This window comes from Cyclospora cayetanensis, unplaced genomic scaffold (assembly GCF_002999335.1).
Source record: "Cyclospora cayetanensis isolate NF1_C8 unplaced genomic scaffold, CcayRef3 CcayRef3_contig_8, whole genome shotgun sequence".
NCBI classification, from domain to species: domain Eukaryota; phylum Apicomplexa; class Conoidasida; order Eucoccidiorida; family Eimeriidae; genus Cyclospora; species Cyclospora cayetanensis.
The window spans coordinates 312,572-340,344 of NW_020312752.1; the positions used below are offsets into that span (position 1 = coordinate 312,572).

The following is a 27,773-nucleotide window of genomic DNA, read 5'->3' on the forward strand; positions in this document are numbered from 1 at the left end:
AATTAACTTATTGACATAGACCTTTATTAGAAGGAAACGAAGATCCTTTCATATCTTCATGAACCCTGGGGCCCCTGCTCCTCTGTGACGAGTGTGATGACGCATGCCCTCAATATAGAAGCCTGGCTGCACTTCTAGCAGCCCCAAGCACCTGAAAGATCTTGAAAAAAACTATGCTGGTTTTTTTTGCGGGGTATTTGGCGCACTGGATAACGAGCAGCCTCTCCGCAGACGAACCGTGCAGCCCGTACTCGGCCCATCGTGCTACAGAGGAGGCTAGAGGGAAAAGGCAGGAGTAAGAAAGAAGGCGCTATCGCTAAAATGAGTCTTCTCTCTCTGACAGAAATGAATCTGCTGGGCCTTTCCTGCCTGCATGTCGGCCCACTGAGGAAATAATCTCTCGAGATCCCTTGGCACGAAAAGCAGCAGCCAGGGATTCGTAGCAGCCAAAACGCAAAACTCTATTCCGGTGGTGCACAACAAGCGATCTAAACAACGGGAATCGGGTGAACGCCGATAATTGTGATCTAATGCACCGGGTGCAGATACTGTGCATGCCATGTCCGTTAGTGCATAACCCGCCCTACTACAATACAGCGACAGCCCGTGGCCACTCTATCCAAGAGTCAATCTACGGGCCTTGGTCTGTACATACGTAGCCAAGTGACTGCAGGCTGGCTTCTATTGGCTTAATCGCATCGCTTTGGAGTTGTGCACTCCCCCTCGATGCACTGGCCATTTTAAAAATGTAGGCGATCATTCGAGCTGTGCACACTCAATGCACACAGCACTGTACGATAAAAATAAAAGCTTCGAGTCAACTTATAAACCAGACGATCGTTGAAAAAAATTGATAAGGGCAAAGGCTAGCCAAGAAAATGCTGCTGTTGTGGCTGCAGGAGCAGCCACACAAAAGCAGCCTGTACGCAGGATCTGCACTAAAAGACGCCTCAACAGCTCTTCTTGTGCTCGTTTAGGCCCTTAGATCTTCTCTGTTAAGTGCCAAATCGTTTCCTCATAGGCGAGACATGCAGCTGCGGCGTTGCCTCTTTTCGTGCTGCTTCTCCACCTTCATCATGGCTGCCTCGGGTGCTACCAATACTTTACGCTTTTTAGAAGCTGTGGTCGCCGCTTGGGACTTGCTGGCACCTCTGCTGCTGGGCGCAGGAGATTTAGCGTTTTCTGTTTTGGGTGTGATCTTGCTTTTGCTTGGTGCCACCGTTACCAACACGCTGCGCTTCTTTTGCCCCTCTGCACGCTGCTGCACAGGGAGAGCCTTCAGATCATCCTCCTGTTTGACCTGCCTTGGTGTCTTAGGCTCTGCCTTCTTAGGGGTTTTTTTGCTGCTGGATTTCGTCGGCTTGGGCAAGGACGTCTCGACTGCCACCTTAATAGGAGCTGCAGCCGCAGATTTATCGGGCTTTGTCTTCGTGCGCTTAGGTGCTGCAGCCGTCGCAGGCTTGGCAGCAGGAGCAGTCCTGCGGGAGGGGTTCCCACCAGTGGGAGTGGCTGTTTTTTCCTGCGTCCCCGTGCTCGAGGCACTGCTACCAATGGCGCGTGCCCCCCCTGTGCTTGCGCTCTTGTCCACTTGCGAAGTTTTGGGGGATAGAGCTCCCCTGCTGCTGGCTGCTGAATTCCTGGGGGTAGCGCGTCTGGGAGTGCCTTGCCTTGTGTCGGATCCAGGGGAAGCCCCTGCTGACCCAGAGCCTCGACTGGAGCTCAAGAAAGACCCCATTTTGTTTATTCAGATGCGGAACTGGATGCAATGTGAGCTCCAGGAGGGCAGACACCTATGGGCAGCGGAGCGAGCCACACAGCTGCACTCCCCGTATTTGGCCACATCAAGCGCCCTGGTAGGGCCTCAAACGCGAAAATTCGAAGCTACAGAGGACCCTGCTGCCAAAGGCAGAGAAGCAGGGCCCCCCAGCCGACGAAGTGCAAGTCGGTGGCGCTCGGGGCAGCTGCAACACCCACCGGCTGCAGCTGTTGCTGCTGCTGCTGCCACTGCAAAGCCTGGAAAGTCTTTGCCCTCGTGGAACACTATTTCCGGGAGCTTTGGGGAACAAACAAATACGGGAAAAGGAAGGCGCCGCAGCCCCTGATCTCACATGGCCTCCATTCAATCCGAGAGAGCCTACAGAGGACAGACCGCCGCAGGGCTGACAGTGGTAGTGGCACTGCTCTGTGCGCAGATGGCCTATTCTGTTCGAAGTCTGACGTCGCAACTTCTTTACTCTTTAAATATGTTTTGAAATCGCTTGCATGTTGGCATGGCAGATGAACAAGGATTGCACCGGTTTCTGCTCGGAGCGGCAGCAGAGCCGCGCCTCGAACAAGCAGAGCTGGTCCGGGAGGAGCAAAAGCATTGCAGTAGCAGCAACGTCGGTGGAAAATACAATGCTTGTGGGAAAATTGTATGTAACTTGCGCCAAATTATTTGACTTTTCAAGGACGGGGTGCTCGCTTCCTCATTAGCAGCAGTTTCCGTCTCGCCAGCATCACACAGCTACGGTTTGCGCTTGTAGCCACTGAGCAACTCTGTCTTAGTGCCAGAATAAAGGGGCGTGCACGTATCTGCGTCTTTCACCATTGTCCTAGGGTTAGAGCAATGCTCATGATCTGCCAAATTATTCGGAGAAATAATGCCGGCACTGTCTTCGCATTATCTAACTCATGTTGGCCTTTGCCTTACGGCAAGTACTAGAGCATTCTTAATGAGAGTGAGCAGACTGATGGGGGCCTTCAGTGGAAACGCGTCCATCAGCACCTGATCCCTCTACACCCTTTTAACGGCAATCACCCTTGAGACGCTATGCCCCAAGTGTTCGTAGGTAGACATCAACTAGGAACTCAATTCAAGCTTATTAGAGTTACTGAATTTTTTTCAGACAAGCCTTTTGCCTGCCCGTGTTCCCCAGAGTCCCCACCATGAGGATAGAGGCACAGCTACGATACGTGAAGTAGCTGCACGTTCTACGTACTCCAATAATTCAAAGCTAGTTTCGCATTGCATCTAGTGCATGCATACACAACTGTCCTCCTTTATGGAGCTAACGCTTTTTTAACAAAAACGATGTATGATCAGCCAAACTAACCAGGCCTTTCTTCACCAGCTCCTAAATAATTAAACCTAGTCTACCAGGAAATTTTCGAGCGTAGCTTTGCCCGCTGCATCTACTCCTCCGTTCTTAAAGCACACGCTTTTAGTCTTCCTTACTTGCATGACGAGACCAACTGCATGCAGAAACGCGAATGCATTTCGGCTTCTCACCACTCCCTAAGCAGGGAAAGCTGCAAAAACGGCCTATGAGAGAAACAAATTTTGCAATCACCGATAAAAAAAAAAGAGAAGAAAGACACCCACACTTGCCATCAACTGACGAGGGACCATACCAACACAACTGCAGCCACTTGATGACTCGCTGTAGTCGGAGCGCTAAAATTTGTGAGCCCCTGGCTCTGGGAACACAGAAGAAGTGACAGTGCGTGAAAGAAACCAAGCTTTCCACTATTTCAGAGGTATCTCCGCACCTCAGAGCAGTCGTTGCATGCAAAAAGGCTGGGCTATGCAGCATTGTAGTCTCCAAAGCTCAAATGCAGCACAAGACAGAACAAAGAGACAGCTTGTAGTTCCTGCAAATAAATCTGAGTTTAGAGAACACCTTAACAATAGTAACTGACAGCACTTGGTGCAGTATCCATGCATGAAGGTAGCTCTTTCAGGCACGCACATGCGCTGGGGGAGGACAACTAGCGAGGAATATGAAACGTACCGGCCATGTCGAGTGGCATCGTTAACCAGAGTCTCAAGTACTGCCGCAGACAACGGATCTTGCACTTGCTCCTTCGTCAACCAGTGAGATTGGCGTTTGTCATCCAGTTCACAAGAAAATTGGTTGTGATTTTTCTCGTCCCTCAATAGTCCTCGAATCTAGCACTTCCACGGCTCCTGGTGGGTCCTCAGCCTCCATAGGGGTTGCTATTTTCCACTGCATACTCCGCAAACGACTTGGAAAGTTTCGAACTCTATTCAGGAACCCAATTCTGATTGTTTTGAGGCACCTCCAATATCGGGGGAAATCGGTAGGCAAAAAAGGGACTTATTTGTGAGAAAATCGCATCGCAAGTGGTCCTTACCAACTTACCGCAAACTTGCCCATTAGATCGCCGTCTGATGCACCTCATGGAGTGTGCCGATCCGCCACGACTAAACCTTTAGCCTCAAAACACGCAGCCAACCTCCCCTTACCGCTGAAACCTTCCAGTACTTGCCCATCTTTACGGCCGTCATATTTTTCTAGTCGGCGTCGACGCATCCACATACATTTTTTCGGCTGATTACAAGGTCATGCTTTTATGCCAGCTTTGGAGCTTTTGCGTTCAGATCAGCTCCTAGGTCGGCTTGTGCCGCCTCAACAGGCGGTGTGCTACAATACACCCATCACCAAAGGGGCTTGTTCAGCCTGTTGTAATCGAAAGTAAAATTGCTGAATTATGGATAAAATATGCTGATCCAAGCTAGACAATTGCTGTAGTGAAGCCTAGCATTCCACTACATGCACAGACAGCGGACAAGGGAGGAACAAATGCATTGAACTACGCAGCGCTACCAAGTGTAAGGATTTATCTGACGTGTACGTAGTGCGACACTATATTCCATGCTCTAATCAAAATATACAGAGAGTCACTGTGTTGACAAGTGGATCTCCTGCCCTCCTTTTAGTTCCTGACGAAACGGGAGTGGAACAGCTAGGGTGCGAGCAGCTGCATCATCTAAGCACTCGGAGTATCGTAGTTAGTTACACGTAGCAGGTAGCACACACCCACCAACTCACCCCCCCCCACACGCACACATACACACACGCACTCACAAACCATTGTGCATTTTGTATCTGGCTAACAATGCCCGCCGATAAGTAATGCATACGAGCAGCCAAAGCAATAAGTCAATCCCTTTTCAATTCTGGGTTCGATAAAACTACGTTAGTGGAAGTGTGTGAGTGTAGCCTAACCGGTCACAGGAACCACTCGCAGTAGTGCGGCCAAGAATTCTAGGGAACTCCCTTTCAAAAGGCTCTGCTTAATAGCGTTCTACCTAGCTTTTCAAGGAATCTTAGGTGAGATGGATGTAAAACTTGCGGACAGCGTGGCTTTAGGTCACCCCATGAGTAGACTCACTTATTTTGGCGTGCGACCAATACCAACGGCTGCCTCGCGCCTGTGCCCCTCAGTAACTAACAGACGCTCTATGCGTGAAAATTCGGCTCCTTTAAGCGACACCTATTGCGGCATCGGACTTCCCATGTGCGTGCACTCGCCTGGCATGCAGGCCAACCCCGTGTAGCTGCACGATTTATGTAGTGTGTCCTATGCCACCTACGCATGCGGCAACGAAGTATATAAAGAGACAGCTGAACAAAGTCTTTTTCGTATTATTTTGGGATGGCGAAGAGAAAAGACGCCCCACTGAGGTTTCCGTCTCTGCGTTGGAGATATGAGGAGATTACGGAGAGTGGGAGGGCACAACGCGAGAAGCAGAAAGAAGACTCCACCTTCGCGTGATGTCTGATCCGTCCCCAGATGTTTAGACTACACAGACAAGGCAGCGAATCGCATACCATCGCTTTAAGGATAAAAAGTCTCTCGCCACCCCTTCTCCTGCTAAACATGGCTCCGGCTGCCCAGCCGTACACCCAGGCCCCCTATCCCGACCTCCTTCGGTAAAAAGCCCTCTCTACGTTTCCTTCCGCGCTCTAAAGGCTCCTCCATTCAAGCACCTAATAGCCCGTAGTATGCGCAATGCTTGCGTGGCCTGTCGTGGAGGAATAATCAACGCTTGTCTTTCTGATGAACGATACTAGGCTCCTTTTCCGCCGCCGCACGACCCTGCTGGGTTGCGCTGCTGCTGCTGTTTTGCAGGCTGGTTGCACTGCTACTGCCGTTGCTGCTGCTGAAGTCGGAAGCGGATGGGCTAAAGGGAGTTGCACACAGTGCCACAAACTCGTTTAGCAATCGCCGCAGTACCTGCTGCTTTTGCTGCAGTGCTTTCAGTCGGTTTGAGGCCTCCGCGCTTTGCTTCTCCGCCTGCCCATACACCGCGCAGCAGCATCAACCCGTGACTAAAAGTAATATAGTACGCTACACAAGAGGCCTCCTCTGCTGCTGTGCCGACGCTCGTGTAAGAAAAGCCAAACCCTTGAAGCGGAGTGGGACCACAGAGGACGTTCTCAAGGAAGCTGCAGCGACAGCCGCAGGAGACGTGACTCACAAGAATGCGGCGTTTTTCTGCCGTGGCAACAGCATCAAGGCGCTGCTGCCGCTGCTGCAGTTCTCGCGTCAAGAACGTGAGCAACCGTTGGTGGAAAGAGGCTTCTGAAGCCGCAGCCGCGGCTGCGACTGCTGCTGCATCTGCTGCAGCACGAGGCGACGCTGCTGCCTTGGCGGCTGCAGCAGACACCTCATCTGTACTGACTGCAGCAGCAAGTCGATAGAGGGCGACGGCAAAGGAAAGCTCATCCTCTCCGGAGGCGTTCTCGGAAGCCCTCTGAGACTCTGCTGCCGACGTCTCAATCTGCATTTCTGAACCGTCGCCACTGTTCGAGTCGGCGCTGCGCTGCTCCTGTAGCTGCTGCAACAACATCTGAGCATGCGAAGCTGGGTGCCGCAGCAGCAGCAGCACACAACCCCATAGAAGAGCGTACTGGTAGCTTGTTTCATACTCAGCTGCAGCAGCATGAGCCCGGCTGTCTGCAGCAGTTCCCAGCACCTCCTCTTGCTGCTGCTGCTGCAGGCACATCAACCGATGACATCGCCGCAGGTGACACAGCGCAACAGGCAGACTGCGCTGCTGCATCTCGTTCAAAGCGCGAACCGTCTCTCTAAGCCCGTCTGGCATAGACCTACTGCTGCTGCTGCTGCTGCTGCTACTGCTGCTGCTGCTGCTGCTGCTACTGCTGCTACTGCTGCTGGCAGTCGTGGCAGGAGGCGCCTTGAGAAGTGCTTGACGAACGAGGGCTGCCCTGCGAGGCCATGGCATTTGAATGCAATCCACATTAGCTCCCAGTCCCCTTCAGCAATTCAAAATTCCTCTAGACAATGTCGCGTGTACCTGCATCTGCCGCTACAACCACCGATGCAACAGGAGGCTACAGCTCACCATGCAGACTGCGCGTCGCTCTGGGAGTCCAAATTTACGCCTTTCGTGCTTCGATCGCCCCCTGCTGCGCGGCAAAAATAGCACAACCCCACCAACACCCAACATAAACCGCTGCTGTAGCAACAACAGCAGTGTCAGCATTTCCAAACTTGTTAGCAATAACTCTCCTTTCAGCTGCACAGAGAGATGGCCTCCTTTTAGCAGCACCGAGAGAAATCCCCCTTTCAGCCGCACAGAGAGATAGCCCCCTTTCAGCGGCGTAAAGAGAAATCCCCCTTTCAGCAGCACAGAGAGAGATCCCCCCCTTTTCATTGAGCCTATTTAACATATCGGCAGCCGAAGGCGCTCTCGTGTCTGCACCCACCGCAGTCTTGTTTAGCGGATGAAGCGGCTGCCTGCTGAGAGTGCTGCTGTGTAAGGGTTCGAAGTTGCTGCCTCAGAGAAGCGCAGTGCTCAACTTGCTGCTGCAGCTGCTGCAGTGCAGCGTCGACCGCTGCAGCAGCTGCAAAGCCTAAAGTCGTGGCTTTCTGCTGCTGCCGCATCAGCGCCTCCCTTGAGGCTGAAAGGCACACCGCCTCGCCATGCGCGGTACAGACAGCCGCAGCAGCAGCGTCTGCTGCAGAGCGACTTGCCTGCGAACTGTTTCTACGAGGCCTCTTGGCTGCTGGATTCAAGGTGTCCAACGGGCTGCCCAGTGCACCCCCCCCGCTGGCATCAGAGGAGCATGCAGCAGTCTTTGAATTTTTTAAGGCCTCGAGAAAGTTCTTTGCAGCCGAAGGTAACACAGGGGCTGCTCCTTTGGCGGAGGCTGGAGCTGCTGCTGCAGCTGCTGCCATCTTCTGCAGCTGCTGATGCCGTACGACTGCTGGTGCGCGGCTGCCTGGGAACTGCTATGCTCCCTCTACGCATACACGGCATGAGCAGAAAACACTGCAGACAGGCGCTAGATGCCACGCAATGCACGGCGGCACCCTACGCGGGGAATCACGCCTACACCAGCGAAAACAGGAGCGGTGTTTGCCGCTGCCAAGGCGGCACCTGTGCTGCACGGGTCTACGCTTCGATCTGTTTCCGGATCAGAAGGCGTTCCAACAGCTCCACTCACTAAAGGATCAGATGACAAAAAGTGCGAAAACACCGGTTGCAGCAGCAGCTTTCCCCCATTCCGACGGGGGGCCTCTGCTCTGCTCCACGGGGCTTGCTGCATGAGCAAAAGAAGCCACTCAGTCAGGATCCGCTGAGAATCGTCGCAGTAGACGCGAGCAGTTTTACAATATGTTTAGGTGAGGAGCTCGAAAACCCATTCAGAGGGGTGTCTAAAAGCGTAGGCCGCTGTTCATGTCCTCCTGTAGCTCCTGCTTACTAGAAGCAGCGGCGCGCGCGAATGATAGACTGCCAGTTCTGCACTGTTGCGACGCAAGCGGCAGGCCTAGAGTTCATCACGACAGCGATTTCTAGCCGCTGAAAGGAGTCTTCCAGGAGCAGCAGTGCGTGCAGTCGCTGCAGCAGCAGCGGGAAGCTTGCGCCGGATGCGCAAGCAACAGCAGCATCGCCGAAGGCTTCCTCCTACTACCCCAGCAGAAACATACGCCTATCGCAGCATACTGCTCTCCGTGTCCGTGGGCTTTTTGCGGTGTGCGCGCTTATATTCCTCTGCACGACCCCCCTTATCACCACCACTAGCAGGCGCAGAAGGAGCACTCAGCAGGTAAGGAGGCCTCGCAGATGGTGCCAGCGTAGAATGCGAGCACCTCTGCCGCAGGGGGGCTCTTTGCCCCTTGCTACACCCGAAAGAGTGGGAATTCCAGCGCGGGAGCCGAAGGCTGAGGAAGAAGGTGTCAAGTCTGCAGTGCACCCCGTCCGCATCTCCGCGCCAGTGACTGCTGCAGCAGCGGCGACTGCAGCAGCTGCTGCATGCGCAGCCGCAACTGCCGATCGCGCAGCAGCAGCCATCGTGCAACAGAGCTTGGCGGCCACAGGCAAGACGTTCAAGCCGATTCGACGCCTGCCGCAACAGCAGCAGCAGCATCGCAGCAGCAGCGGCGCTCCGGGAATAAGCAACGGCTTTTTTTATGACGAGGCGATCCAACACCAGACTGGCCTAAGGATTTCCAGTGGGCAGGGAGTCCCCAAACACGCTGGAGGATACTCCGGGGATGGTGCGGCGGCAGCCTCCCCGCTATCCGCTGCAGCCTTCGCGGAAGAAGGAAACACGTGGGGGCCCTTTATTCGCAAGGCGCTTTCGGACGGCGCAGCCGCGACGGAGACGAAGAAACAGAAGAATCACGAGCTTCCCGCGGAGTTTGCCAACGCCAGCCTTGGAGGGACGAGCAGCACCCTGTGGGAGGCGAGTGAGCCTTCCAGAGACGCTGTTGTTGCGCCCACCAAGGCAGACGCGGGAGCGGCTTGCGATGCTGCCGATGGAGTATTAGCGCCGCGTGCAACGGCCGATGACGAGGATGGAGCTGCGGAGGATGGCCATGCTCCGGAGATTGACCTCTCCTTAGTTCGCGTTCTCGCTGTCGGCTGTGACCTCTTTGTTGACGAAGTGTTGCAATCTGCTGCTGCCTACGCAATGGCTAAGCGGCACCAGAAGCAGCACCCCTCAGCGCTCCACCAGAAGAAGCAGCAGCAACAGCAGCAGCAGACTCTGTTGCAGTGGCTGCAGCAGCCTGCCGTTATTAGCGTCTCCGAAGTTGACTTGTGCCTTCAGCGTCTGTGGGGAGAGAATGCGCTGCTCGCTTTGCAGGAGGAGCAGCAGCAGCAACAGCAGCAACAGCAACAGCTCATGCCGGAGGAAGGACAGCAGCTTGCTGCGCTCTCAGAAACAAACTCTTCACTGTTGCAAGAGCAGCAGAGCAGCCGCCGCTGCAGTGTCAGCGCTGCGGATTCCGGCGAGCAGGCAGCACCAGAATGTGCGGCAACTGCAGAAGCGGGAGCAGCAGATGAAGCAACAGATGAAATGGAGCTTCTCGATGCTCTATTCAGTGATCCAGGAGCCGCTGCCGAGGACTCTATTGCTGTTGCCGATAGCAGCAGCGCGGCAGAGAGACACCAGCTCTCGTTGCAACAGGATCTTGGGAAAACGCCGATTCCGTCTGTCTTAGCCCCTTTTGGCGAACTGCCAGATAGCAGCGCAAGATATCCTGCCCGAACAGGTGATGAGGAGCTGCAGCGGCTGCTACAGGAGGCCTCATCCCTTGCCTCCTCAGTGGCTCAGCAGTTTGTGCAGCTGCAGTCTAGCGCCGCATCAGGGAATGAGTCCAGGCAAACTGCGCCAAAGACTTTGTTGGACGTGTTTGACCAAGGGTTGTATGACTCCTGAGAGGCGCTGCTGGCGCGCTGCAGGTGCTCATCCCCTCCCCCTACCCTGATTTCCAGTCTTTCGCATTCTCGTGTATTTTGGCAGGAACGGATACTCTCCCACTTCGGCTTGCTTCCTGATGTGCCCGGCTTCAATCGTCAGTCGTCTCCCTGCTTGGCAGCAGTCTACTTGCAACTGCAGGGGAGCGAACTTGACTGCCGGCGCCGTCAAAACTTTGTAAAAGCGTTCAATATGCCGCAACTAAGGGCATCACAAGCTTAGAGGGCTGTAGAACACTTGCACTATGTTCTACGCGCCGATAATTGCAGGCTACAGAGCAACACAGAACGGAGCCAGGTGCCAGCAACGCGGGTATGGCATTTCCCACTCTGCGGCTCTGCCTTGCCGTGCGATCCAGTTGCTACTGCACGCTGCCTGGTGTTGTGCCTTTGGACAGCGCAACAGACAGCAAGGGGCCTCCCAAGAAGAGTGAGGGGGCGTAGTAGTGCTTCAGCATCCTTGTCTTCCTGTCTACCGAATCGCTTTTCGAGCTTGTAACATGACGCGTAGGGTCCCTTGAGGAACCCCTCTAGCTGCACACTTAATACCAAAAGCTTGAGAGAACGCTATTGCTTTGTTTCCTCGTAGGGGATCTTTAGGTCGCACCATTTCTTGAGGCGGCAACCTTTGAGCACAATGTGCATGGACGAAAGTGATACCATAGGCATACCTTGGCCCGTTTAACAGCTCAGAGGAGCTTGACTTTCTCTCCAGCTTTATGCGCGTGCACGTAGTTGCATCAAGCGGTGCATCAACACCTACTGATCTGTAAAATGTGTATGCACAAAGAAAACTCTACGTGTGCGCGTTCCTCATGCCTGAGTGGGTGTGAAGAGGAAAGCTAGAATTCATCAGGGAATGATGCGCGCCATCCCCCCGCAAATACCTAGTCCGTGCTTCCGCTTACATTCTGGGGGAAGCTATCTTAGAGAGCCCAGTGTGTTGAAAGGCATCACGTTTCTAGGGCTAAAAGAGAAGTTTGGCGGGCTTTGGGTTCCATCTTAGCAGTGGTTTACTACATCTGCCACATTATTTAAAACTAAGTGAATTGCCGACTGTTGCGCCAAGCTGTTCGTAGCTCTAATTGATTACAGAGTGGACTTAGCTCAATAGGGTAAGAATCAATGTTCGCCCGTGCTCTGTGGGCTGTGCGCAACCAGCTCAGGTCGCTGGGAGTGCTACAAGGGCGCAACAACGCTATGAACTCCACCTATGTCTATCCCCTCTTGCCGGACCCCTGAATAGTGAGAATGTGGAGAGGATTGAGGGAGCTTTAAAAGAAACATTCAATACTACTTCTCTCAAGCTTCGCATCGAGTTTCTGGTAAAGGGTCTCCCTCTGCCAGCTACTTTGCATCCTCTTGCCCTGAAGCACGCCGCAGAAGCATTGGCTATGGGAAAACACAGCCTTAGACTATGCGCAGTACTCCAAGAATGCGTGCCTCAAGGTTATGCTGCGGACAGTGGTAGCAACGCAGGCAGTGTGGGCCTTGTTCCCTCTTCTTTCCACGCATGGAAAGCGCTACACGCCTACATGATTACTTGAACGGGGGAAAGGTAGGAGACAGCACCCTCGAGAGAGCAAATGGCCAAATAAAACCTGTCCAAGAGATGTCTCCGATGCCAAGCGCACTATAGGGTAAAAAGGATAGCGAGCAGAAGCCACAAACGCGAAAAGCGCGACGACCCGGGATCGAACCAGGGACCTTTAGATCTTCAGTCTAACGCTCTCCCAACTGAGCTATCGTCGCTGACGTGGATAGGGACCTGACACGCAAAGATCCTAGAAACATATATAAAGTTGCATTTCAAGTTTTACTAGCGCATTTTGCTTCATTATTGTAGAAGCTGCCGCAGTGGCGTGCAAAGTCCCGGCTGCGGGCAGAGCGCTCCTGGCTGCCGCGATGTGCCTCTCTACTTGTTCATCTATCCTCTGTTTCTTCAGCAGTGTGTGAGTGTACTGATAATTATATAGGTGAAAGGCAGAGAGGTGCAGTTGTTATCTTGCAGCTCAGACTCCTAAGAAATTTTAGAGCCTTCATAACGTACGGCATCTACCCCTCGGGGCCCTGCGTTCCGCTGGTGTAAGAACGGAGAGGATAGACCACTTTCGGGTTCACTAGAAGCAGCCAGCTCCGCCCGTTTTTTGCCCTTGACCTATTTCCCCCCCTAATTCTAAGAAGCTTTCTGTTACCATAGGGAACAATAGATGAAAGACGAGTTGAGTTGGCAGGTACCGCAGTCAACTGTTCTCAAAGTATCCTTCGCTGCACGTTCCCCTACTGTTAGCCTCTTGTTTCTGCAGAAAGATGCACGCGTGGCATATGTTCGTGCAGTCGGGCCTAGTTCAAGCATTATGATGTGATACAGAATGCATGTGGCTGTAGACGAGTACATCCAAGAAGCACCCGGACATACATATACGCATAGTGTCTTTTCTCAAATACTATTCTATAAACGTTTGGACAGCACGCCCTCAGAGTAAAAAGGATGACGGAAAAAAATCCATATGTCCGCATTATGCTGCAACGCCAAACCCCCAATCTCACAGAGAGCCGGGTAGGGCTTGGTTATAGCAGCGGCTTTCTGTACATCGCTGCTAGGGCTTGCACATAATATATTCCACTCAGGAAATAAGGTACAGAATTTGCCTGCATCCTGGACACTTCGCAGTGATTTGTTATGCAGCAATTTCACGTGGGTCCTAAATTGTCTAGCGGTCTCAAGTTAAGAATGCGTGTGTGCCATGCCTGCCTTGCACACGAGTTCCGCGGATTGCCTCCCCCCTGCTTACAAATGATTCCGCGTTACATTGTTACGTTTTTTTCTCCCTAGGTACTCCCTTTTTCATTCCGTAAGACTGGTGCTCGCCCTTCTTCATGCGCTGCATCCCTACTGTCTTGTACGGCAGCAAGCGGCGACGGAATGCATAGATGCCCTCGATGTTGGATGCCTGACGCAGAGAAACCCCACAGATGAGATATAAAAAACCGTATGGCTGCAAACGCACTCGCCATGCCACGCGGAAGAATCAAAGAAGCATGAATCTCAAATATTTCAATATACACTGCGTGCGGACGGTCAACTAAGGGCCTAAAGACAAAGCACACCCTCGACCCTCCTCAACCCCAGGTCTCACGGTAGCTTCCTGCCTGAAATCTTCAATGAGCTGTTTGAATTGCTGCATGTGCTCCTTCAAAACACCCAAATCCTCACGGGAAAGAAACATCAGCGGCCGTCTGCCATGGTCAGCTACGCATAGCACAGGCGCTTCTGCCGGCAGAAGGGGGCCTGCCGCCACTTCCGCTGCTGCTGCTGTCGCTGCCGCTGCTGCTGCACGATTTGCTGCTGTTGCAGCCTCATACGCAGCATCAGAGAACGTGCCAGACCGGCTAGCCGCAGCAACAGCATCTTCTGCGGCGTCAACTGCTTCTGCTGCTGCTGTAGCAAGCCGTTCGAGGTGGGGAGAGAGCTGGTCGAAAGGTGGGACGGGCTGCAGCGGAAAAGCAAAGCAAAGACTAGAAGCCTATGCATTAAAAGCGTATCTAGCCTGCACATCAAAATCCATTCACCCCCAAGCACGGCGCAACACCTTGCTCACTCCTCGTAGAGGGGGTATTCGGGGATAAGGCCCTTTGATAGCCGCGGAGAGGTCTCCCGCATATGGCCGAAACACAAAGAGCTGACGGCCCCACGGCTCTAGCTGAAATAAAGCAGCGCACATACACCCGCGATCATTCGCTCTAATGTCTCCTCCTCGAAGTGCCAGGAGCTTCACAATGGGAGAATTTACATGTAGAAAAGCAGGCAAAGACGCCAGAGCTGCTGGAGCCTGCGGTACTATGTAAATACACGGATACATTCACAGCAGGGCGGCATTCAGAAACTGGACACCGCAGGGGTGAAAAGAAACACGCACTTACCGGGTGAAGAGGGGAGGCGTTGGGTGGAGGCCACGTCGGATAATTCATCCGCTGAAATTGAATGTGAGGCCAAATGCGCGCAGTCCCTTAGAGCACCCAACACAGTTGAACTCCCCAATTTCAGAGTCTTAGGAGCCACAAACGGCAACCAAAACTTTTGGAGCAAGCGGACAGGGGACGCAACTGAGAATATTCCATGAGTTGCGCCACTGGACAGCCAGCCAAACAGTGCCCTAGAGCTTTCAGTTCGGACGACTTATGCTCACCTGCTCGCTGACGCGCACCAGGAGGCCGTATGCGAATCCCTCCCATAGTTTGCTCTTGCGCTTCTTCTTGATCAACGTTAAATGACGCCCCTAACAAGCTGCTGCTGCTTTATGGTTGCCGCTGCTAGCCCTAGGCTCAGAGTTGGTGGCTGTAGGATGCTTGGGGAAGCCTCCGTGGCTGATTCGCCTTCTGAGTTATCGGTGCTAAGAGGGAGCAGCACACAACAGCTGCTGGTGAAGGACGACTGCTGCTGTTGCTGGTGCTTCTGCGGAAGCACCAGCAACAGCAGCACTAGCCCTAAGCAACTAATGGCCTCCCCCTCCTATATGACGATCGTGTGTTTTCCAAGTACCGTTCGTTTTACAAAACGCGAAAATCGGGACTTTCCATTACACTTCGAGTGCATGCAGCGGAGCTACTGCTGCAGGGGGGGCCATGCTGCAGGAGCAGCCTCTCGTGCAGTTGGCTGCAGCGGAAAGCCCCACCCCACAGGAAGCCACCAGCCGCCGGGGAGAAGGGGAGAAGCTGCAGCAGCGGCTGCAGCAACAGCAACAAATACCGGAGGCGAATATCCTGCTGTTTTCTCTGGGGTTCCATCTTGAGGCTTGTGGTGAGAAACCGCCTTTTCCTGGCTGGGGTGCTGTTGCTGCCGCTACGGGGGCAGTCCCTGCGGCTCCGGGGGAGTTTCTGATGCAGCTTTAGGGCCGGCGGAAAGAGAGCCCGTTGGATTTGCGTGCTCTGATTCATGTCTGATTTCGCTGTTTCCACTGAATGCCAGGCGTAGAGCCGGCGCCTCTCCTCCTTGCAACCGCAAAAGCGGCTCCTGCTGGGGCTTCTCTGTGTGGGGGGGGAGTATTATTGGTTCGTTTTCATGGGAAGTCGGTCGTTCGTTCATGGCTTCTTGATGATTTGCGTCGGGGGCGTTTCTGTCGGAGGCCTCGTGGCGCGTCCCCGTTCGTCATTCGCAGCTACTGTGAGCGAGAGTGCCTTTTTGCAACGCGTGCATGTCGAGGGGGAAGGATTCAGCATTCAAGTTTTTTGTGCGTTTGCGCCTGTAGAGTACTTTTGGGGAAAATGACCACCCGCCTCAGGAAGACCCGCAAGCTCAGGGGCCACGTCTCCGCTGGTCAGCTACCACGGGTTGCGGGCAGTTTGAGTGTGCTGGTGATGCACGGAATGTGCTTTCGTTCAGGCAGATTGGGAGGTGCGGAGAGGGGGGGAGGGCGAGAGGGGTTTGAAGAAGTTTACTGTTCAGCATTTGTGTTTTATGACAGGCCATGGACGCGTGGGGAAGCACAGGAAGCACCCCGGCGGTCGCGGAAAAGCCGGAGGCATGCACCACAACAGAATTCACTTTGACAAATTCCACCCAGGGTACTTTGGAAAGGTAGGCTGCTTGGACGCGCATTTCCTTAGGAGGACACGGGGAAGGGTGGCGAACTGTGAGCACTGTGTTTGGGGATGGCAGCGGGGAAGGAAGAGTTGGGGTTGCCGCGCTTTGCAGGCTTGTCCTATAGGGTAATTTCGAGTTTATGCTAGATTTCAAGAGCACATGTGGCCTGGTGTCTGGACATTGCCGCAACTGTCGTGTGTAGCTAGGATGCTTCTGGTCGGGGTGTATCTGCAGGTCGGTATGCGCCACTTCCACCTTCTGCGGAACAAGGATTACTGTCCCACGGTCAATGTAGACAAACTCTGGTCTATCCTTTCGGATAAGGCGTTCGAACAGGCGAAGAAGGGTCAGAATGGAAAGGCCTTTGTTGTCGACTGCACCCGGGCTGGGTACTTCAAGGTAGGCAGGCGTGGGTGGGGGGGTTTGGCATGTGTTGCTGGGGTGTCGCGGGTTTGTGGCGATATGGCTCGTGCGCGGTCCCTTTCTAAGCAAGGCGTTACATCCTCTTGGAGTGTATGTATCTTTGCAGGTGTTGGGAAAGGGCGAGCTGCCCAAGCTGCCGTTGATTGTGAGGGCCCGCTTCTTTTCAAAGTTGGCAGAGAAGAAGATCAAGGAGGCAGGAGGTGTATGCGTCCTTAGCGGTTAAATTTCCAGGCCTTGAGGGGCCTTGCTTTTTCTGCCCGTGAGGCTGTCCTCATGCCAACACAACATACGTTTCTCAGTTCATTCTCCGTGCTTGCAACGTTCCCTACTTCCACAGGCTGCGGCCTTTGAAGCCGCTGCACCAAAGGATCAATAGGAGCAGAGGGGTGGATTAAGGGCACGCGTGCAGACACGCAGAGGGGGCGAGGTGCGCTAGCGCAAATAGGGAGGAGGGTGGAGGGATACGGAAGAGCTCCTTTGAACGCACGATAAGTGGTGGCTGCCGGCGTCTCATTATGGAACACAGGCCGGCGAACACCCACAAACACGCAGCTATTTAGGGTTGACGGGGTGTAGCTGCGGAACGCGATGTGCACCAGGACGGCTCTACATGCTGTCAAATACGGGGGGCCACGAGAAAGTTGCGAGGCAGGAAGATAACACGCCTTGGTCTGCCTTCAAAAGGAGTTTGTAGCATAGGGGTTGGGGGAAGAGTAGCTTAAACCGATCATTATTTCGGCTAGATATAGGATCCTAGTGTAGCAACAGGGGGTGCAAGAAGGGTGGCACAAGAACTGCAGAGCGGTGGCAGGACTGCGGCTTCGTCAAACATAACTGTGCTGCAACTTGAGCTATTGGGATGACTTCAAATGATTGGGGCATTTTTGCTCAAATGGGAACTGTGGATTTGTGCGGATGTGCGGGAAGATCACTGAAGTAGAGCCAGCTCTTCATTTCTTTCCCGGGGGGAGGGGGCGGGGTTCTGCGCCGTTCAGTGTGCTCCTGCTTGTAGTTTAATGTAGTCCGCAGTCATGATGCTTGAAGACTTCGCGCAGCTTATTTTCTTGCCTGTTTCTGGCAGCAGCGAGGAGGTGGCTCGCACGGCTACTTTTTGTGGTGTGCTTTCTCCCGCAACTACAGTACTATGAGTTCAGCCAAGCTACCCTGCGAAAGCTTCCGGTTCCTGAAAGGGTCTGGAATGCCCCGACTATAGACTCTACCGTTGGGCTGCCAGAAGTCAAAGGTCAGGATAACATACGTCGTTTTCAAAGGACTCAACAAATACTCCCTTTCATTCCCTGTTCCAGCTCTGTCGAGGTTCACGAAAGCCGTGGATCATACCTAACTCCTGTCCGAAAGCTTGGTAAATTCTTCAAAAGCATGGCCACGGATGAGGATCTGAAGCTCAATTGTGCCTTTTGGCGTGCTTCAATGACTAGCATACATAATAATCACGAAATTACCCCATCAAACAGTTCTGAGGCAAATGAACAGACAGCGCACCGACAGCACTCCCCTGCAGCATTTGTGACTTTGTGCTTTCAAACATCCAATCACTTGGCTTGGTTTCCTTCCTTCTGCTGATTAGGGTCACAGTACAACAGTGGACTCGTGCACCCGTTGCTCTGCCCCATACCTGGTCTACACTGATCCGATCCGGGTTTGGACCTGGTGATTCAAACCCAGCAGCACCCCTAGCAGCGTAAAGATTAAGAAAATAACAGGGTACTGAACACGAATATATGCGCAAACCTCAACTGGGGATGCACAAAGAAAGATAGCGGCAATTAGCTGCGTTTTTCGAACATGGGAATTTATTTCTCGTAGATCGTCATGCTCCACGAGGTCCACCAGGAGGCAAAGAAACAAGCATTTTTTTTGTGGCTACGGGGCAATAACGCCTGCGATTCTCTCACAAATCAAGGCTATGCTACTTCATCAACTTTCCAAAAGGTTGACGGAGCTAAGAATACTGGCTTCTTAAGGCAGCTTCAAAGCTTTCTGAGTTGTTCGAGGACTGTACCGCGTAAGTGACCCGTGTGGAGGAGGATGATCCACAGGGAGTCATCGAAGCGCTGGATTCTAGGACTATTGAAAGCCACTAACACACCAGACTAGCCTCTGGTCAGTGGCTGACATTGGGGCAGTTGCGAGCTTCGTTGACTGCGGAAGAATGGGCGACTCTGTTTCATTAACAACATTAGTAACCATGGATAATATTCCTCTGATTTGTTGGTATTGTGCTTCCCCGGAGTATGCTCTGACTGAAACATCTGCTTCTATGTATGAATATTGCTTGGAAAGTTTACGATCACACTCTACACTCAGCTAGATGCACAGGCGCTCACCGCTAAGTTGTCCGAAAGATCCTTCGTATGCTTCGTTTTGGGGATCGAATTTCGGCCACAATTTGTGAACCGGCTGAATTTTATACTCAGAGACTGCTCTATGAGGCGCGAAAAAATGCTTAATGGTGGGCATATTGATTCTCCGTAGTACTTGTACTTTGCCTTCTGTTTTCTTGTAGTAGAAGGCTCGAACACTTCAGCCCTCTCACAACAGCGAGCCACTGCGTCCCCGCAGCCATGCTGGTCTGGTAGCGTATTGGTTTTTTGCAAGAGTGTGTGCCTTTCTTTTCGTCGATTTCTCTCTGGCGGTTGGTGCTCTCTTTGCCTTTTGATTCGCACTGTGTGCTTGCGCTTCTCCTTGCTTAGCAGGTGTTGATAGGGAGGAAATCCTTCTGCTGTACTTCCTGAAATTTTTCTCGACACGAACAGATACGAGACAAGAAGGCGTCCTTCTAAAAGGAGGAGGAAGATGTAACGGACAAGGCTACACTTCACCAATTCCTGTTTTACCAGTTATATTCAACTAGGAACTGGTAGGGAATTGACTACAGGGTTTGTTCGGCTGCACATCCTTTTTTTTGGAGAGTAGTGTTAGTTCAATACAATGAGATGCACGGTGGTGTGGGTGCGCGCTACATGCAACGTGCTCAAAGTGCACAGAACGTGCAGCCTAGCTGTCCTCTTCCCCTAATGTTGAGAGGTTCGCGTGCTGGGGGCAGGAGAAAAGGGAATGCACTTGGTAAAGGCTCAAAACTTTTCATTATGGTAGATGGCTTGAAATGAAATATCTCATTACAGATACTCTAGATGGAGCGCTGCAGCCGAAGTGGGGCCCAGCTCGCTTGCAGCTACAACTGCAGTACAAATGCAACCAAGTTCTCTAACTAACGCAATTTCAAATGAACTTTGATGCTTGTATGAAGCTGATATTATACACTTGCCGATGCCGTTTACAGCCATTCCCACTGTGTCTATTTGTCATACTCAGTTTGCATGGCAATTTTGTAAGCGCAAGTGCTAGTAGCATGTGGTGATTGTTGAATTTTTGCCTAATGACCGTATTAAGAGGAGCCTCCGCTCCTTAAGCCCAGCTGAAGCATAAAGGCCCCTCATGATCTGCTTCTACCTAGGATCTCCCTCCCCCCTCTAGTTATACTTATTGTTCCACAATGTTCCTCAAATAGAGAAGAGATAAGACCGCTGGCAGGGCATGTGGGGATTGCTGGACCTTCCGAGCACTCGGACCATTTAATTGTACCCTGTGGCATCTGTAGAAGGTTAGTACACACTGGCAGCTCAAGCGAAACCAGCATTCATCTTACTCATGCGGCGCCAAAACTGTAAAATAAAGAAGAAACAACCGAGGAAAATGCGGACGTCTAATGCTTAACTAAAGCTGAAGCGAGCATGGCTAAGTTTTTGGTAAGTGGAGCTACACCAACCAAGTCTGTTTCCTAATGGAGTTGTTTCAGAAGCAGTGGCACAAAAATGTTTCGCCTGCAGGCTCTAGATGGCACTGAGGATTGACAGATAGAGTTTCTGAACAACCTGCTAAACCGCGTGAAGCATGCAGAAGCACATGCTGATCGTGAGAAAAATCCTATTGGGGGCTTGCCCACCACCCGATCCTCTAGAAAGCAACTATTCACTACAGGGAAATAGGCCATATCAACACTAGCATGTAGAGGGTGTTTCGCGTTCATACAATTATGAAGTGAAGGAGAAGAAACCCGGCGGATTAAAGCCTGAGACGCTTGAGGACTGCACTAGCAAGAGCCTGTGGCACGCTTCTACACAGTCCCTCTCGGCGCATGCATGCCTGTCTGAAATATAAAGTTTAGGTGTCTTTACACTTCACCAATCCCTTATAAGGCTTAATTCTTTTAAACTCCAGTTGTCTTCTGCCCGCGCTTCCCTGCTTTCTGGCAAGGCACAATGTGGCGGGATTTGTGGTTGGTTGGGGTGGTGATCATCGTCTTTCTGCTCTGCCTCATGCAGTTCGAGATGCATGACACAAGAGCATTCACTTGCATTTTGAAAGAGGAAAAGAATAGGAAAACGGCTCCTACATTTGTACCCGTGGAGGATAGCCCGCCGGCATATGTCGCACGCGGTGAGCCTCAACCCCTCCCTGCTAGTGGGCTTTCCCGTATCGGCCGTGGGAGGAAACAGGGATTTTTGCAGATCTTCTGCACATACAAGGGAGGCTCTTATGCTTAGATCTTCTGCTTCAATGGACGTTGCTGATGCACCAAAGCCCATGACCGGACGCAGTTCTAAGGCTTGGGGGGTTCCCCAGGAACGCCTCCTCGAATGGACGGTCTCCCGCGTATTTTTCTGTGTGCTGTTTGCCGGCTATGGGCAAGCAGGATCGAAGGTCTGATGTAGGGGGGATTACTACACCTTCGCGAATGGGTTGGCTGACTGGCGCAGGTACGATGGCATGCGTTGAGGACGTTGTGACCTTCGCAAACACACGGCGTGCGGGACCAGACGGCATTGTTGGCACTGAGGTATGCCGCTGCTCCGGAAAGCCGCACCATGTCTGGGCTGTTTGACCATCGAATGAAACGTGCTGCATGGACCACTTGCAATTCTTTAATAGCCGCTGCAATAGTGCTGCTGCTACCTTCTTGGCTGTCAAACGTAGCTTCTGCAAAGATGTCGCTGCGCATGCCCACCGGGTAACCCCTATCGTAGCTGCATACATGGATCCTTCGACAGTAGTCTTTCCCTCCGTTGGCTCGCCTCACCGTTCTGACACCTGTTCTTTTCTCAAAGATGTGTGTATTTTTTCTTTGCTGCTCTAAGTTGTACGCTTGTTCGTTGCGCTGTGCTTGTTCCCAGGATGACACTCTGACCATTGAGGAGCACTTAGACCTTTTGGGTGCCTCACTTGAGGCGAACTTTGTTGGCGGCTACTGGGCCTATTCTCCATTCTTCGTATCCTACGAACACTACGGTAGGCTGCAAAGGCCTAAGGATGCTGGAGTTGCTCTCTCTTATCTGTGGCTGCTGTGTGTTGCTGTGCAACGCTTTGCTTGTACAGAGCCTAGCGGCCAATCCAGCACTCTTCCAGCCTCCACGTATACCTCTCCCCACGCGCAGAACAGGAAGCTTCGGGTCGGTGTTGTGTGTATTTCAGGATCTGCGGTCCGCACGCAGCTGCTGATGGCGGATGTGGACGAGATGCTGCTTCTTCGAGTCCTTCCTGCCGGCTCCAGCATTGTTATCAACAGTGGCAAGCAGGAGAGATACATCTTGCCTCTCGAGGTGCGCTGAGACGGCCAACGTGCGCCTCCTGCTCTTCTCTCTCTGGTGTTGGCACGCGTCCTGCCGTGCATGCCGCTTCGCTGCCTGTGCACTGTGCAGTAGTCTGTTTGTGTTCCTTACGCCTATCGCCATGCTTTCGGCAGTATGGGTGCGCTGCCACTCAGGGAACGCTCAATGTTTCGCGGGAGGCCCCTCTGAGGCCCTTGATGCTGCAACCCACAGTGCCGTCAGCTTTCCAGGAGCTCTCAGCCTCTACTCCGGTGCAGGCCAACTACTTGCGCCTCAAAGCGGGGCGAAAGGTCCTCTTGGGATCTACGGTAGGGGTGTCTCTGCGTGTTTATACGCACTAGGCTTTAAGGGGGTGAAGGCGAGGCGGAAAGAAAGAGGGGCCCTAGCGAAGCGGGGGGTGGCTTGGAAGCGTGTGTGTTCACCGTTTCTGTGGCTTAGGCAGGCGGCTTGCTCTCAGGACTCTCGAGGAGCAGTATTTCTGGAGCATATAACGGCGCATGTCACTAGGGTTGCCATGACGGTCTACGCCTTCTCCTCGCTCGTCTATGGATGGGATATCGAGTGCGCAAGGAACGGGGTTGGGGTGTACACGATGCGATGTTCAGGCTCCGGATGGCTTACCTCAGCCGCGTCTCTGCGCGCGTTCTGTGCCTGCCGGTTTCCCTTAGTGTAACTATTTGTGATCCTACTTGTGGCCCCCCCTTCGACCCCAAAATTCGCCTGCAAGCACGCTTGCGCGCAGGCATACTTGTTGAGTATCTCTTCTTTCCGGCTGTGCGCGTTGTGCTTGTTCTGCAGCTCTGCAATAATCAGCACTTCGGCGATCTACAAGAGTATTCACAAGAACGTTGTGGTGCCAGTCTTCCACCTGTTGTGGGAAGGCGAAGAGACAGTCCCCTCGCCTGGAGCCGCCGGCCAGTCCGAGAGGCCGCGACGGAGGGCTGAGCTCCGGGCGCTGTCTGATTCTCTCGAGACGCACGAAGAAGAGGCTTTCAATGAAGAAAGAGACAAACTGAAAAGGAGCAGCGGCGGCAGCGAGGCCACCGAGGCAGCGGCTGCGCAGGGCAGCGAGCAACGGCAGCAGCAAGGCCGACAGGGGGACGGCGAGCAACAGCAGCAAACGGAAGAGCACAGCGGGCAGGAGCAGGAGGGCGAGGATGAAGAGGATGAGGATGAAGAAGACGAAGAAATGACGGGGCATGACGAACTGTGATTCGCACTCCCCAAACGCCCCTTTTTAGGCGTCTTGCGTAAGCGGCACATGTCTTGCAGCTTGATTTTTGGGCAGAGCTCGAAAGAACCTTTATGGGTTGATATACTCGAAAAGAGAGGTTTATGCTGTGACGCATCGAATCGTTCTCCCCAGGTGTGGACACCCGCACACGTACACTTTCTACAAGCCTGTGCTTACTCGCTCCGTACAACCGTACATCCATGCGTGCGTGCCTCCGTCAAAATGCAGTTACTGTGGAATATGTTCCTAGCAATGTATATATATGAGGATATGGATATACAGGGACATACAGAAATACATAGCATCCCCTACGCACGTGTAGGCTCTTCACGGGTGGCCTGCCCACTAAGCATATCTCTGAGCAGTCGCTATAAACTTTCACATGATGTATGTACATAGATGTATGTATTAATACCTCTCATGGATGCGGGCACTTATGTGACTTTGTGTGTGTGTGTGTGTGTGTGTGTGTGTGTGTGTGTGTGTGTGTGTGTGTGTGTGTGTGTTTGTTTGTTTGTTTGTGGGCGGGTGGGTGGGTGCAGAGACCCACGTGTTTAGGCGTGTACAGTCTCTGGCGGTATGCCTGTCGCTTCTATTCACAAGGTCGCTTTAGACACCTACCTCTTGATCTCCTTATAGAGTGCGGGGGAGAAGGAGGAGAGAGACAGAGGACGCGATTCTGGGCCGTCAAGGACTAGTTCTCTATGGTAGCGTGCCTTCTACTTGCTGGTGTGTATGCATGAAAATACTTGCAAGTTTGTATGTATGTATATATATATATATATATGTATATACATTATCTGTATCTCTTCCTCAAGGGCTGCTTTTTTGCTGGCCGTTTGATTTAGTGTCTATACACACTGGCTTTCTTGGTATGGTAATTGGCACTCGACCCACCTTTCCAAGTAAATGCACACTTGCACACATATACCAGCAGGTGGACGCACATATGCGTCGGCAAGTATCTATTCCTATGATCTTGAACTGTTGTGGTTCTGCATCTAGCACACACTTCCGAGAAAATGACGGCAGTAGCTAGAGGCCTCGAGGCATGGATATACGGCGGCATATGCCTTGCGCGCAAGCGAACTCCGCCGTACAAGCATCTGTGTATTGGATTTGAACAGAGACAGACGCGTCGGCTCTTTAGGTTGCCTGCATGCTGCCTTTTACCGTTGTGCCCCTTTCTTCTCTCCCTGCTTGTTTTCGCTGATATCACCATGTCAGGTGCAGCTTAGCGGATATAGGAGTAGCCTATGTGAGTGCTTGGGGCGTAGGGCCTAGAATGCATGCAGTGATGCTTTCGACTACACTCTTGTTTCCCTGCCCGCAGTAGGAGGAAAGACCTGTGAACATGGACTTCAGCTTGTCACGGAAATGCTCCCTCCCTCTCCCACCTGTCGGCGGGAATGGGTGGTGCATGTTCAGCACTATGGGGGCGCTCCCACTTGCTGCTCTATCAGCGCAGCCTTGTTTGCCCTTCCCTCTGCGTACATTTCTTTGCTGATAGCTAGGGCCGGGAGGGTGGAGAGAGAGGCCAGCATTGAACCCCCGATCCATGAGGCATGTTCCCTCTGACTGTGAAAGTCGAGCGAGACGGCGGAAAGCGTGCTTTCAGTGGGCACGCTCACTCTTCTCTCCATCTCTGCTACCAGCTCGGGACCGACCCTCTCCCGCAGCCCTGGTAGCAGAGAACCACCACGACAAAAAACTACTTGCTTTCCCAAGATTTCACGCAAGGGACCGTCTAAGGTTTCTAGGGAGGCAGCGATTAGGGAGGGCAATGAGGGTCGCAACATGAGCTGCCCTTGTAGTGAGGCGATTTCAGACAAAGCTGGAGGTAAGGGGGCTTCGGTGCCACGGCCGAAGTACACCTCGGCTGGGAAACTACGAGCGCGCACGTCCAGCTGAAGGGGATTCAACACACCGAGCGCACGCACACCCCAGTTAGGTCGCTGCAAGTGCATGCATTTGCGCGGACTGAATATCTTCTCTTTGAGCAGGGCGGGTACAGCAGGCCTTTCGAGTATTTGTGAGCTTTGTGGGGAAGTCGTACGGCTATGGAATTAGAGTTTGGCGCTAGAGCTGCCTCTGTGCCACCACCAGCCAAAAAGGGTGCCCTAGGGATTCACATCTGTACAAGCAGCCGCATCGTGGCATGAGCCAGGTTTTTTTAAGTTCCTGAATCTCACCTCGATAACGGTCCCGTCTGGAAGCTCAAGCGCCTTTTCCTCAAACCGTTTCGCAGGGTCCGTAGATAGATCACCATCAGGGGCCCCTACGAAGAGGAGGCTCGCTTTGGCTGCTTCCACGAGCTGTACGGGCAACAGAGACGGGTCTATGCCGTGTTGCCTAGTCAGCTCAGCCCTCAGAGCATTACTAACTTCCTCTCCTGAGGAGCGAAAGCAACAAACACAGTACAAGAATGCTAGTTTGCGGAGTGGTGATCTGACGCTTGTTGGAAGGGCTAATACAGCCCCCATGGAGTGCCTTGTGTAGCTGGGGCGTAGGCTTTGGGGCTTCTTCAGGCTCGTGGAATGCTGCACCAGCAATAAGCATGCGGAAGGTGGCATGCGGCAGTTCATAACCTTGAAGGACTGGGACGACACTAGTCAAGCCATGGCCCATCTCTACCACCAGCCCCTCGCTGTGCCCTATAGGAGGTCCAGACAGCACACATGTGTATTTCTCGGTGCGCTTGGCAGCATCGTGCTGCTGCTGATGCCAGGAGGTGGGTAATAGGTATTACACTGCAGGCTAGCCTTAAGGCCTCTCCAGGAGTTGTACCAGCTGCAAAAAGGCTTAGAGGGGCCCTCGGTAGCAGAGCGACAGCTGTTGCCTGTTCTGTTTCAAAGAGAAACTCGAGGAGTCTCTCTTTGCCTGCAGTCAACTCTAACGGCGGAAACGTCACAAGGAACCCACGGCCGTCAGACTCCCCTTCTCGCATCCAAAGAGTTGATGCTGACGCAGAAAAGAGAGAGAGTAGAGGGTCCCACCGATTCACAACTCCACGCTCTATAAGCGGGGGCCCCGTTCCACCTGTGCACAGTCACAGCCTCGCCCGCACCCATGCACGCGCCATTCCAGCAACTAGGAAGTCACCCATCCCGTTAGCGAGCTGATCCTGAGGGGTGCTGTATTAGGAAAGCCTGCAGCTTCCGAATGCTTTCTACTTGACATGCACTGGTCTACCCAGAAGGAGCAACGCAATAGCCAGCAAAGCACTGGCCAAAGTTTCAAGAGATTGAGCCACGAGTCTGTGAGGTACTGCCGTGCAGGGGCCTTCAACCGTGGGAAGTGGCTTAGATAAAGTCCTTTCGGGGTGAGGTTCTATTGCCCTGCACCTGCCAACGCCGCATCCTCAATATCCGAAGGTCCCATAGGCTCCGACGCGGGTTCAGGCCTCTCCTTGTTGAGTGGTGACCTCAAGGGAACAAGCAGGGAGGGGCGCGGGGAGCCACTAAGGCCCAAGCGGATGGTTTGACTTCCTAAATCGCCCACGGTCCATTCTAAAGGATTTAGGCTACACTCTAGCATCTCCCTGCGCTTAAAATGCCTGCTTCTTCTGCGTCTTTTTGGTCTCTCCCTCTTATTTCGCGCTTTTTATGTGCTCCTCTTAACTCCTACTTTGAACGCGCTGCTTCGCAACCCAATTTACTGCCTCTCTCTTGCTTCTCGATCTCCTGAGCTGTTTACTGGGGTGTGCGTCTGGTGCATACGGCGCAGGCATGTTTTTCTCTATTGCGCCAAATGCGTCAGATACCGTACTGCAAGCCCGAACAATTATTTGGCAACTGTGACTTACGCTCCTATCATTGCTGCTAATGCAAACGATGAAACTGCTAGGTCACTTGGCGAGTGGGCAGCCAGGAGGGCCCATGAAACTTTGATGTCCTTCCTTGCTCTATCTCAGCACAGCGACCATCTACTTGGCACACTTTTTGTACGAAAACATGAAATACTGGTTCCTACAGTCCGCGGTTTCCGACCTGCAGGAGGTCGCATCTGCCTCGGCAGTGAACCACGAGAGCAAGAGGTGCGTATCTCGCGCTGTGGGCTTGATGCTTGATTTGGAGCACAGGGAGACTTATAGTAGCATAGTTGGGTGTCGCTTCTTGGAATTCTAAAATTGCCGATCACCGATCCAGGGGCCCCTGAAAGCCTCTGCAGCCTCCAGGGGCCCCTCGACGGTTTCTCAGGACCCCATGATACTTACTGCGTCTTCGGTGGCGAGTCCCCACGCACCTTTCTGAAAGCCCCCATTTGAGGCACTTTCGCAAAGGTGTAATCCTGCCTCTTCAGTTACAGGAGCTTAAGCTTCTGCGGCAGTGTCAGCAGGGACCCCTAGGACTGCTTCAACGGCAACGGCCCCGACAGTTGCGT

The 27,773-nt window shown here is 53.0% G+C and overlaps 6 protein-coding genes and 1 non-coding gene across 7 annotated transcripts; 3 read left to right on the forward strand and 4 right to left on the reverse strand.

The window, feature by feature from the left end:
* Positions 1 to 689: 689 nt before the first annotated feature.
* LOC113146933 (transcriptional regulatory protein AlgP-like) lies at positions 690 to 1,735 on the reverse strand. Its single transcript, XM_026335775.1, has 2 exons — positions 1,070 to 1,735; positions 690 to 722 (listed from the first exon to the last, which is right to left on the reverse strand). Exons 1-2 carry the CDS (start codon positions 1,733 to 1,735, stop codon positions 690 to 692), a joined length of 699 nt encoding a protein of 232 aa, XP_026191560.1.
* Positions 1,736 to 6,802: 5,067 nt separating this feature from the next.
* LOC113146934 (protein elav-like) lies at positions 6,803 to 10,481 on the forward strand. The gene is made up of 2 exons (XM_026335776.1): positions 6,803 to 6,971; positions 9,559 to 10,481. Exons 1-2 carry the CDS (start codon positions 6,803 to 6,805, stop codon positions 10,479 to 10,481), a joined length of 1,092 nt encoding a protein of 363 aa, XP_026191561.1.
* Positions 10,482 to 12,198: 1,717 nt separating this feature from the next.
* Trnaf-gaa lies at positions 12,199 to 12,271 on the reverse strand. The gene has a single exon. It is a non-coding gene; the product is annotated as a tRNA-Phe (tRNA).
* Positions 12,272 to 13,335: 1,064 nt separating this feature from the next.
* On the reverse strand, positions 13,336 to 14,515 carry LOC34621107. The gene is made up of 4 exons (XM_026335738.1): positions 14,444 to 14,515; positions 14,122 to 14,223; positions 13,660 to 14,013; positions 13,336 to 13,473 (listed from the first exon to the last, which is right to left on the reverse strand). The coding sequence occupies exons 1-4, from the start codon at positions 14,489 to 14,491 to the stop codon at positions 13,336 to 13,338; spliced, it is 642 nt and encodes a 213-aa protein (XP_026191523.1). The 5' UTR covers positions 14,492 to 14,515.
* Positions 14,516 to 15,784: 1,269 nt separating this feature from the next.
* Positions 15,785 to 16,749, forward strand: LOC34621108 (60S ribosomal protein L27a). Its single transcript, XM_022734333.1, has 4 exons — positions 15,785 to 15,836; positions 15,985 to 16,097; positions 16,338 to 16,502; positions 16,633 to 16,749. The coding sequence occupies exons 1-4, from the start codon at positions 15,785 to 15,787 to the stop codon at positions 16,747 to 16,749; spliced, it is 447 nt and encodes a 148-aa protein (XP_022591074.1).
* A 4,060-nt stretch (positions 16,750 to 20,809) lies between these two features.
* LOC34621109 lies at positions 20,810 to 23,369 on the forward strand. Its single transcript, XM_026335737.1, has 7 exons — positions 20,810 to 20,987; positions 21,308 to 21,387; positions 21,722 to 21,837; positions 22,051 to 22,147; positions 22,312 to 22,464; positions 22,614 to 22,717; positions 22,955 to 23,369. The coding sequence occupies exons 1-7, from the start codon at positions 20,810 to 20,812 to the stop codon at positions 23,367 to 23,369; spliced, it is 1,143 nt and encodes a 380-aa protein (XP_026191522.1).
* Positions 23,370 to 24,820: 1,451 nt separating this feature from the next.
* LOC34621110 (actin) lies at positions 24,821 to 26,927 on the reverse strand. Its single transcript, XM_026335777.1, has 5 exons — positions 26,735 to 26,927; positions 26,178 to 26,405; positions 25,937 to 26,044; positions 25,583 to 25,782; positions 24,821 to 25,297 (listed from the first exon to the last, which is right to left on the reverse strand). Exons 1-5 carry the CDS (start codon positions 26,925 to 26,927, stop codon positions 24,821 to 24,823), a joined length of 1,206 nt encoding a protein of 401 aa, XP_026191562.1.
* Positions 26,928 to 27,773: the final 846 nt, after the last annotated feature.

Excerpts from the sequence above, each read along its gene's own strand:
- LOC113146933 (XM_026335775.1), bottom strand. The coding sequence starts at position 1,735 with ATGGGGTCTTTCTTGAGCTCCAGTCGAGGCTCTGGGTCAGCAGGGGCT. Across the intron at positions 723-1,069 it reads CCGAGGCAGCCATGATGAAG|GGGGAGTGCACAACTCCAAA; the intron begins GTGGAGAAGCAG and ends CAGTGCATCGAG.
- LOC113146934 (XM_026335776.1), top strand. The coding sequence starts at position 6,803 with ATGACATCGCCGCAGGTGACACAGCGCAACAGGCAGACTGCGCTGCTG. Across the intron at positions 6,972-9,558 it reads TGCTGCTACTGCTGCTGGCA|CGGCTTGCGATGCTGCCGAT; the intron begins GTCGTGGCAGGA and ends CAGACGCGGGAG.
- LOC34621107 (XM_026335738.1), bottom strand. The coding sequence starts at position 14,491 with ATGAATTATCCGACGTGGCCTCCACCCAACGCCTCCCCTCTTCACCCG. Across the intron at positions 14,224-14,443 it reads ACGCCTCCCCTCTTCACCCG|CTAGAGCCGTGGGGCCGTCA; the intron begins GTAAGTGCGTGT and ends GCTTTATTTCAG. Across the intron at positions 13,474-13,659 it reads ATTTCAGGCAGGAAGCTACC|GCATCCAACATCGAGGGCAT; the intron begins GTGAGACCTGGG and ends TCTCTGCGTCAG.
- LOC34621108 (XM_022734333.1), top strand. The coding sequence starts at position 15,785 with ATGACCACCCGCCTCAGGAAGACCCGCAAGCTCAGGGGCCACGTCTCC. Across the intron at positions 16,098-16,337 it reads ACCCAGGGTACTTTGGAAAG|GTCGGTATGCGCCACTTCCA; the intron begins GTAGGCTGCTTG and ends GTGTATCTGCAG. Across the intron at positions 16,503-16,632 it reads CCCGGGCTGGGTACTTCAAG|GTGTTGGGAAAGGGCGAGCT; the intron begins GTAGGCAGGCGT and ends GTATCTTTGCAG.
- LOC34621109 (XM_026335737.1), top strand. The coding sequence starts at position 20,810 with ATGTGGCGGGATTTGTGGTTGGTTGGGGTGGTGATCATCGTCTTTCTG. Across the intron at positions 20,988-21,307 it reads GCCGGCATATGTCGCACGCG|GTACGATGGCATGCGTTGAG; the intron begins GTGAGCCTCAAC and ends TGACTGGCGCAG. Across the intron at positions 22,465-22,613 it reads AGGTCCTCTTGGGATCTACG|GACTCTCGAGGAGCAGTATT; the intron begins GTAGGGGTGTCT and ends GCTTGCTCTCAG.
- LOC34621110 (XM_026335777.1), bottom strand. The coding sequence starts at position 26,927 with ATGCTAGAGTGTAGCCTAAATCCTTTAGAATGGACCGTGGGCGATTTA. Across the intron at positions 26,406-26,734 it reads TGAGGATGCGGCGTTGGCAG|AGCGTGGAGTTGTGAATCGG; the intron begins GTGCAGGGCAAT and ends CCCCGCTTATAG. Across the intron at positions 25,783-25,936 it reads CTTCCGCATGCTTATTGCTG|GAGAGGAAGTTAGTAATGCT; the intron begins GTGCAGCATTCC and ends TTCGCTCCTCAG.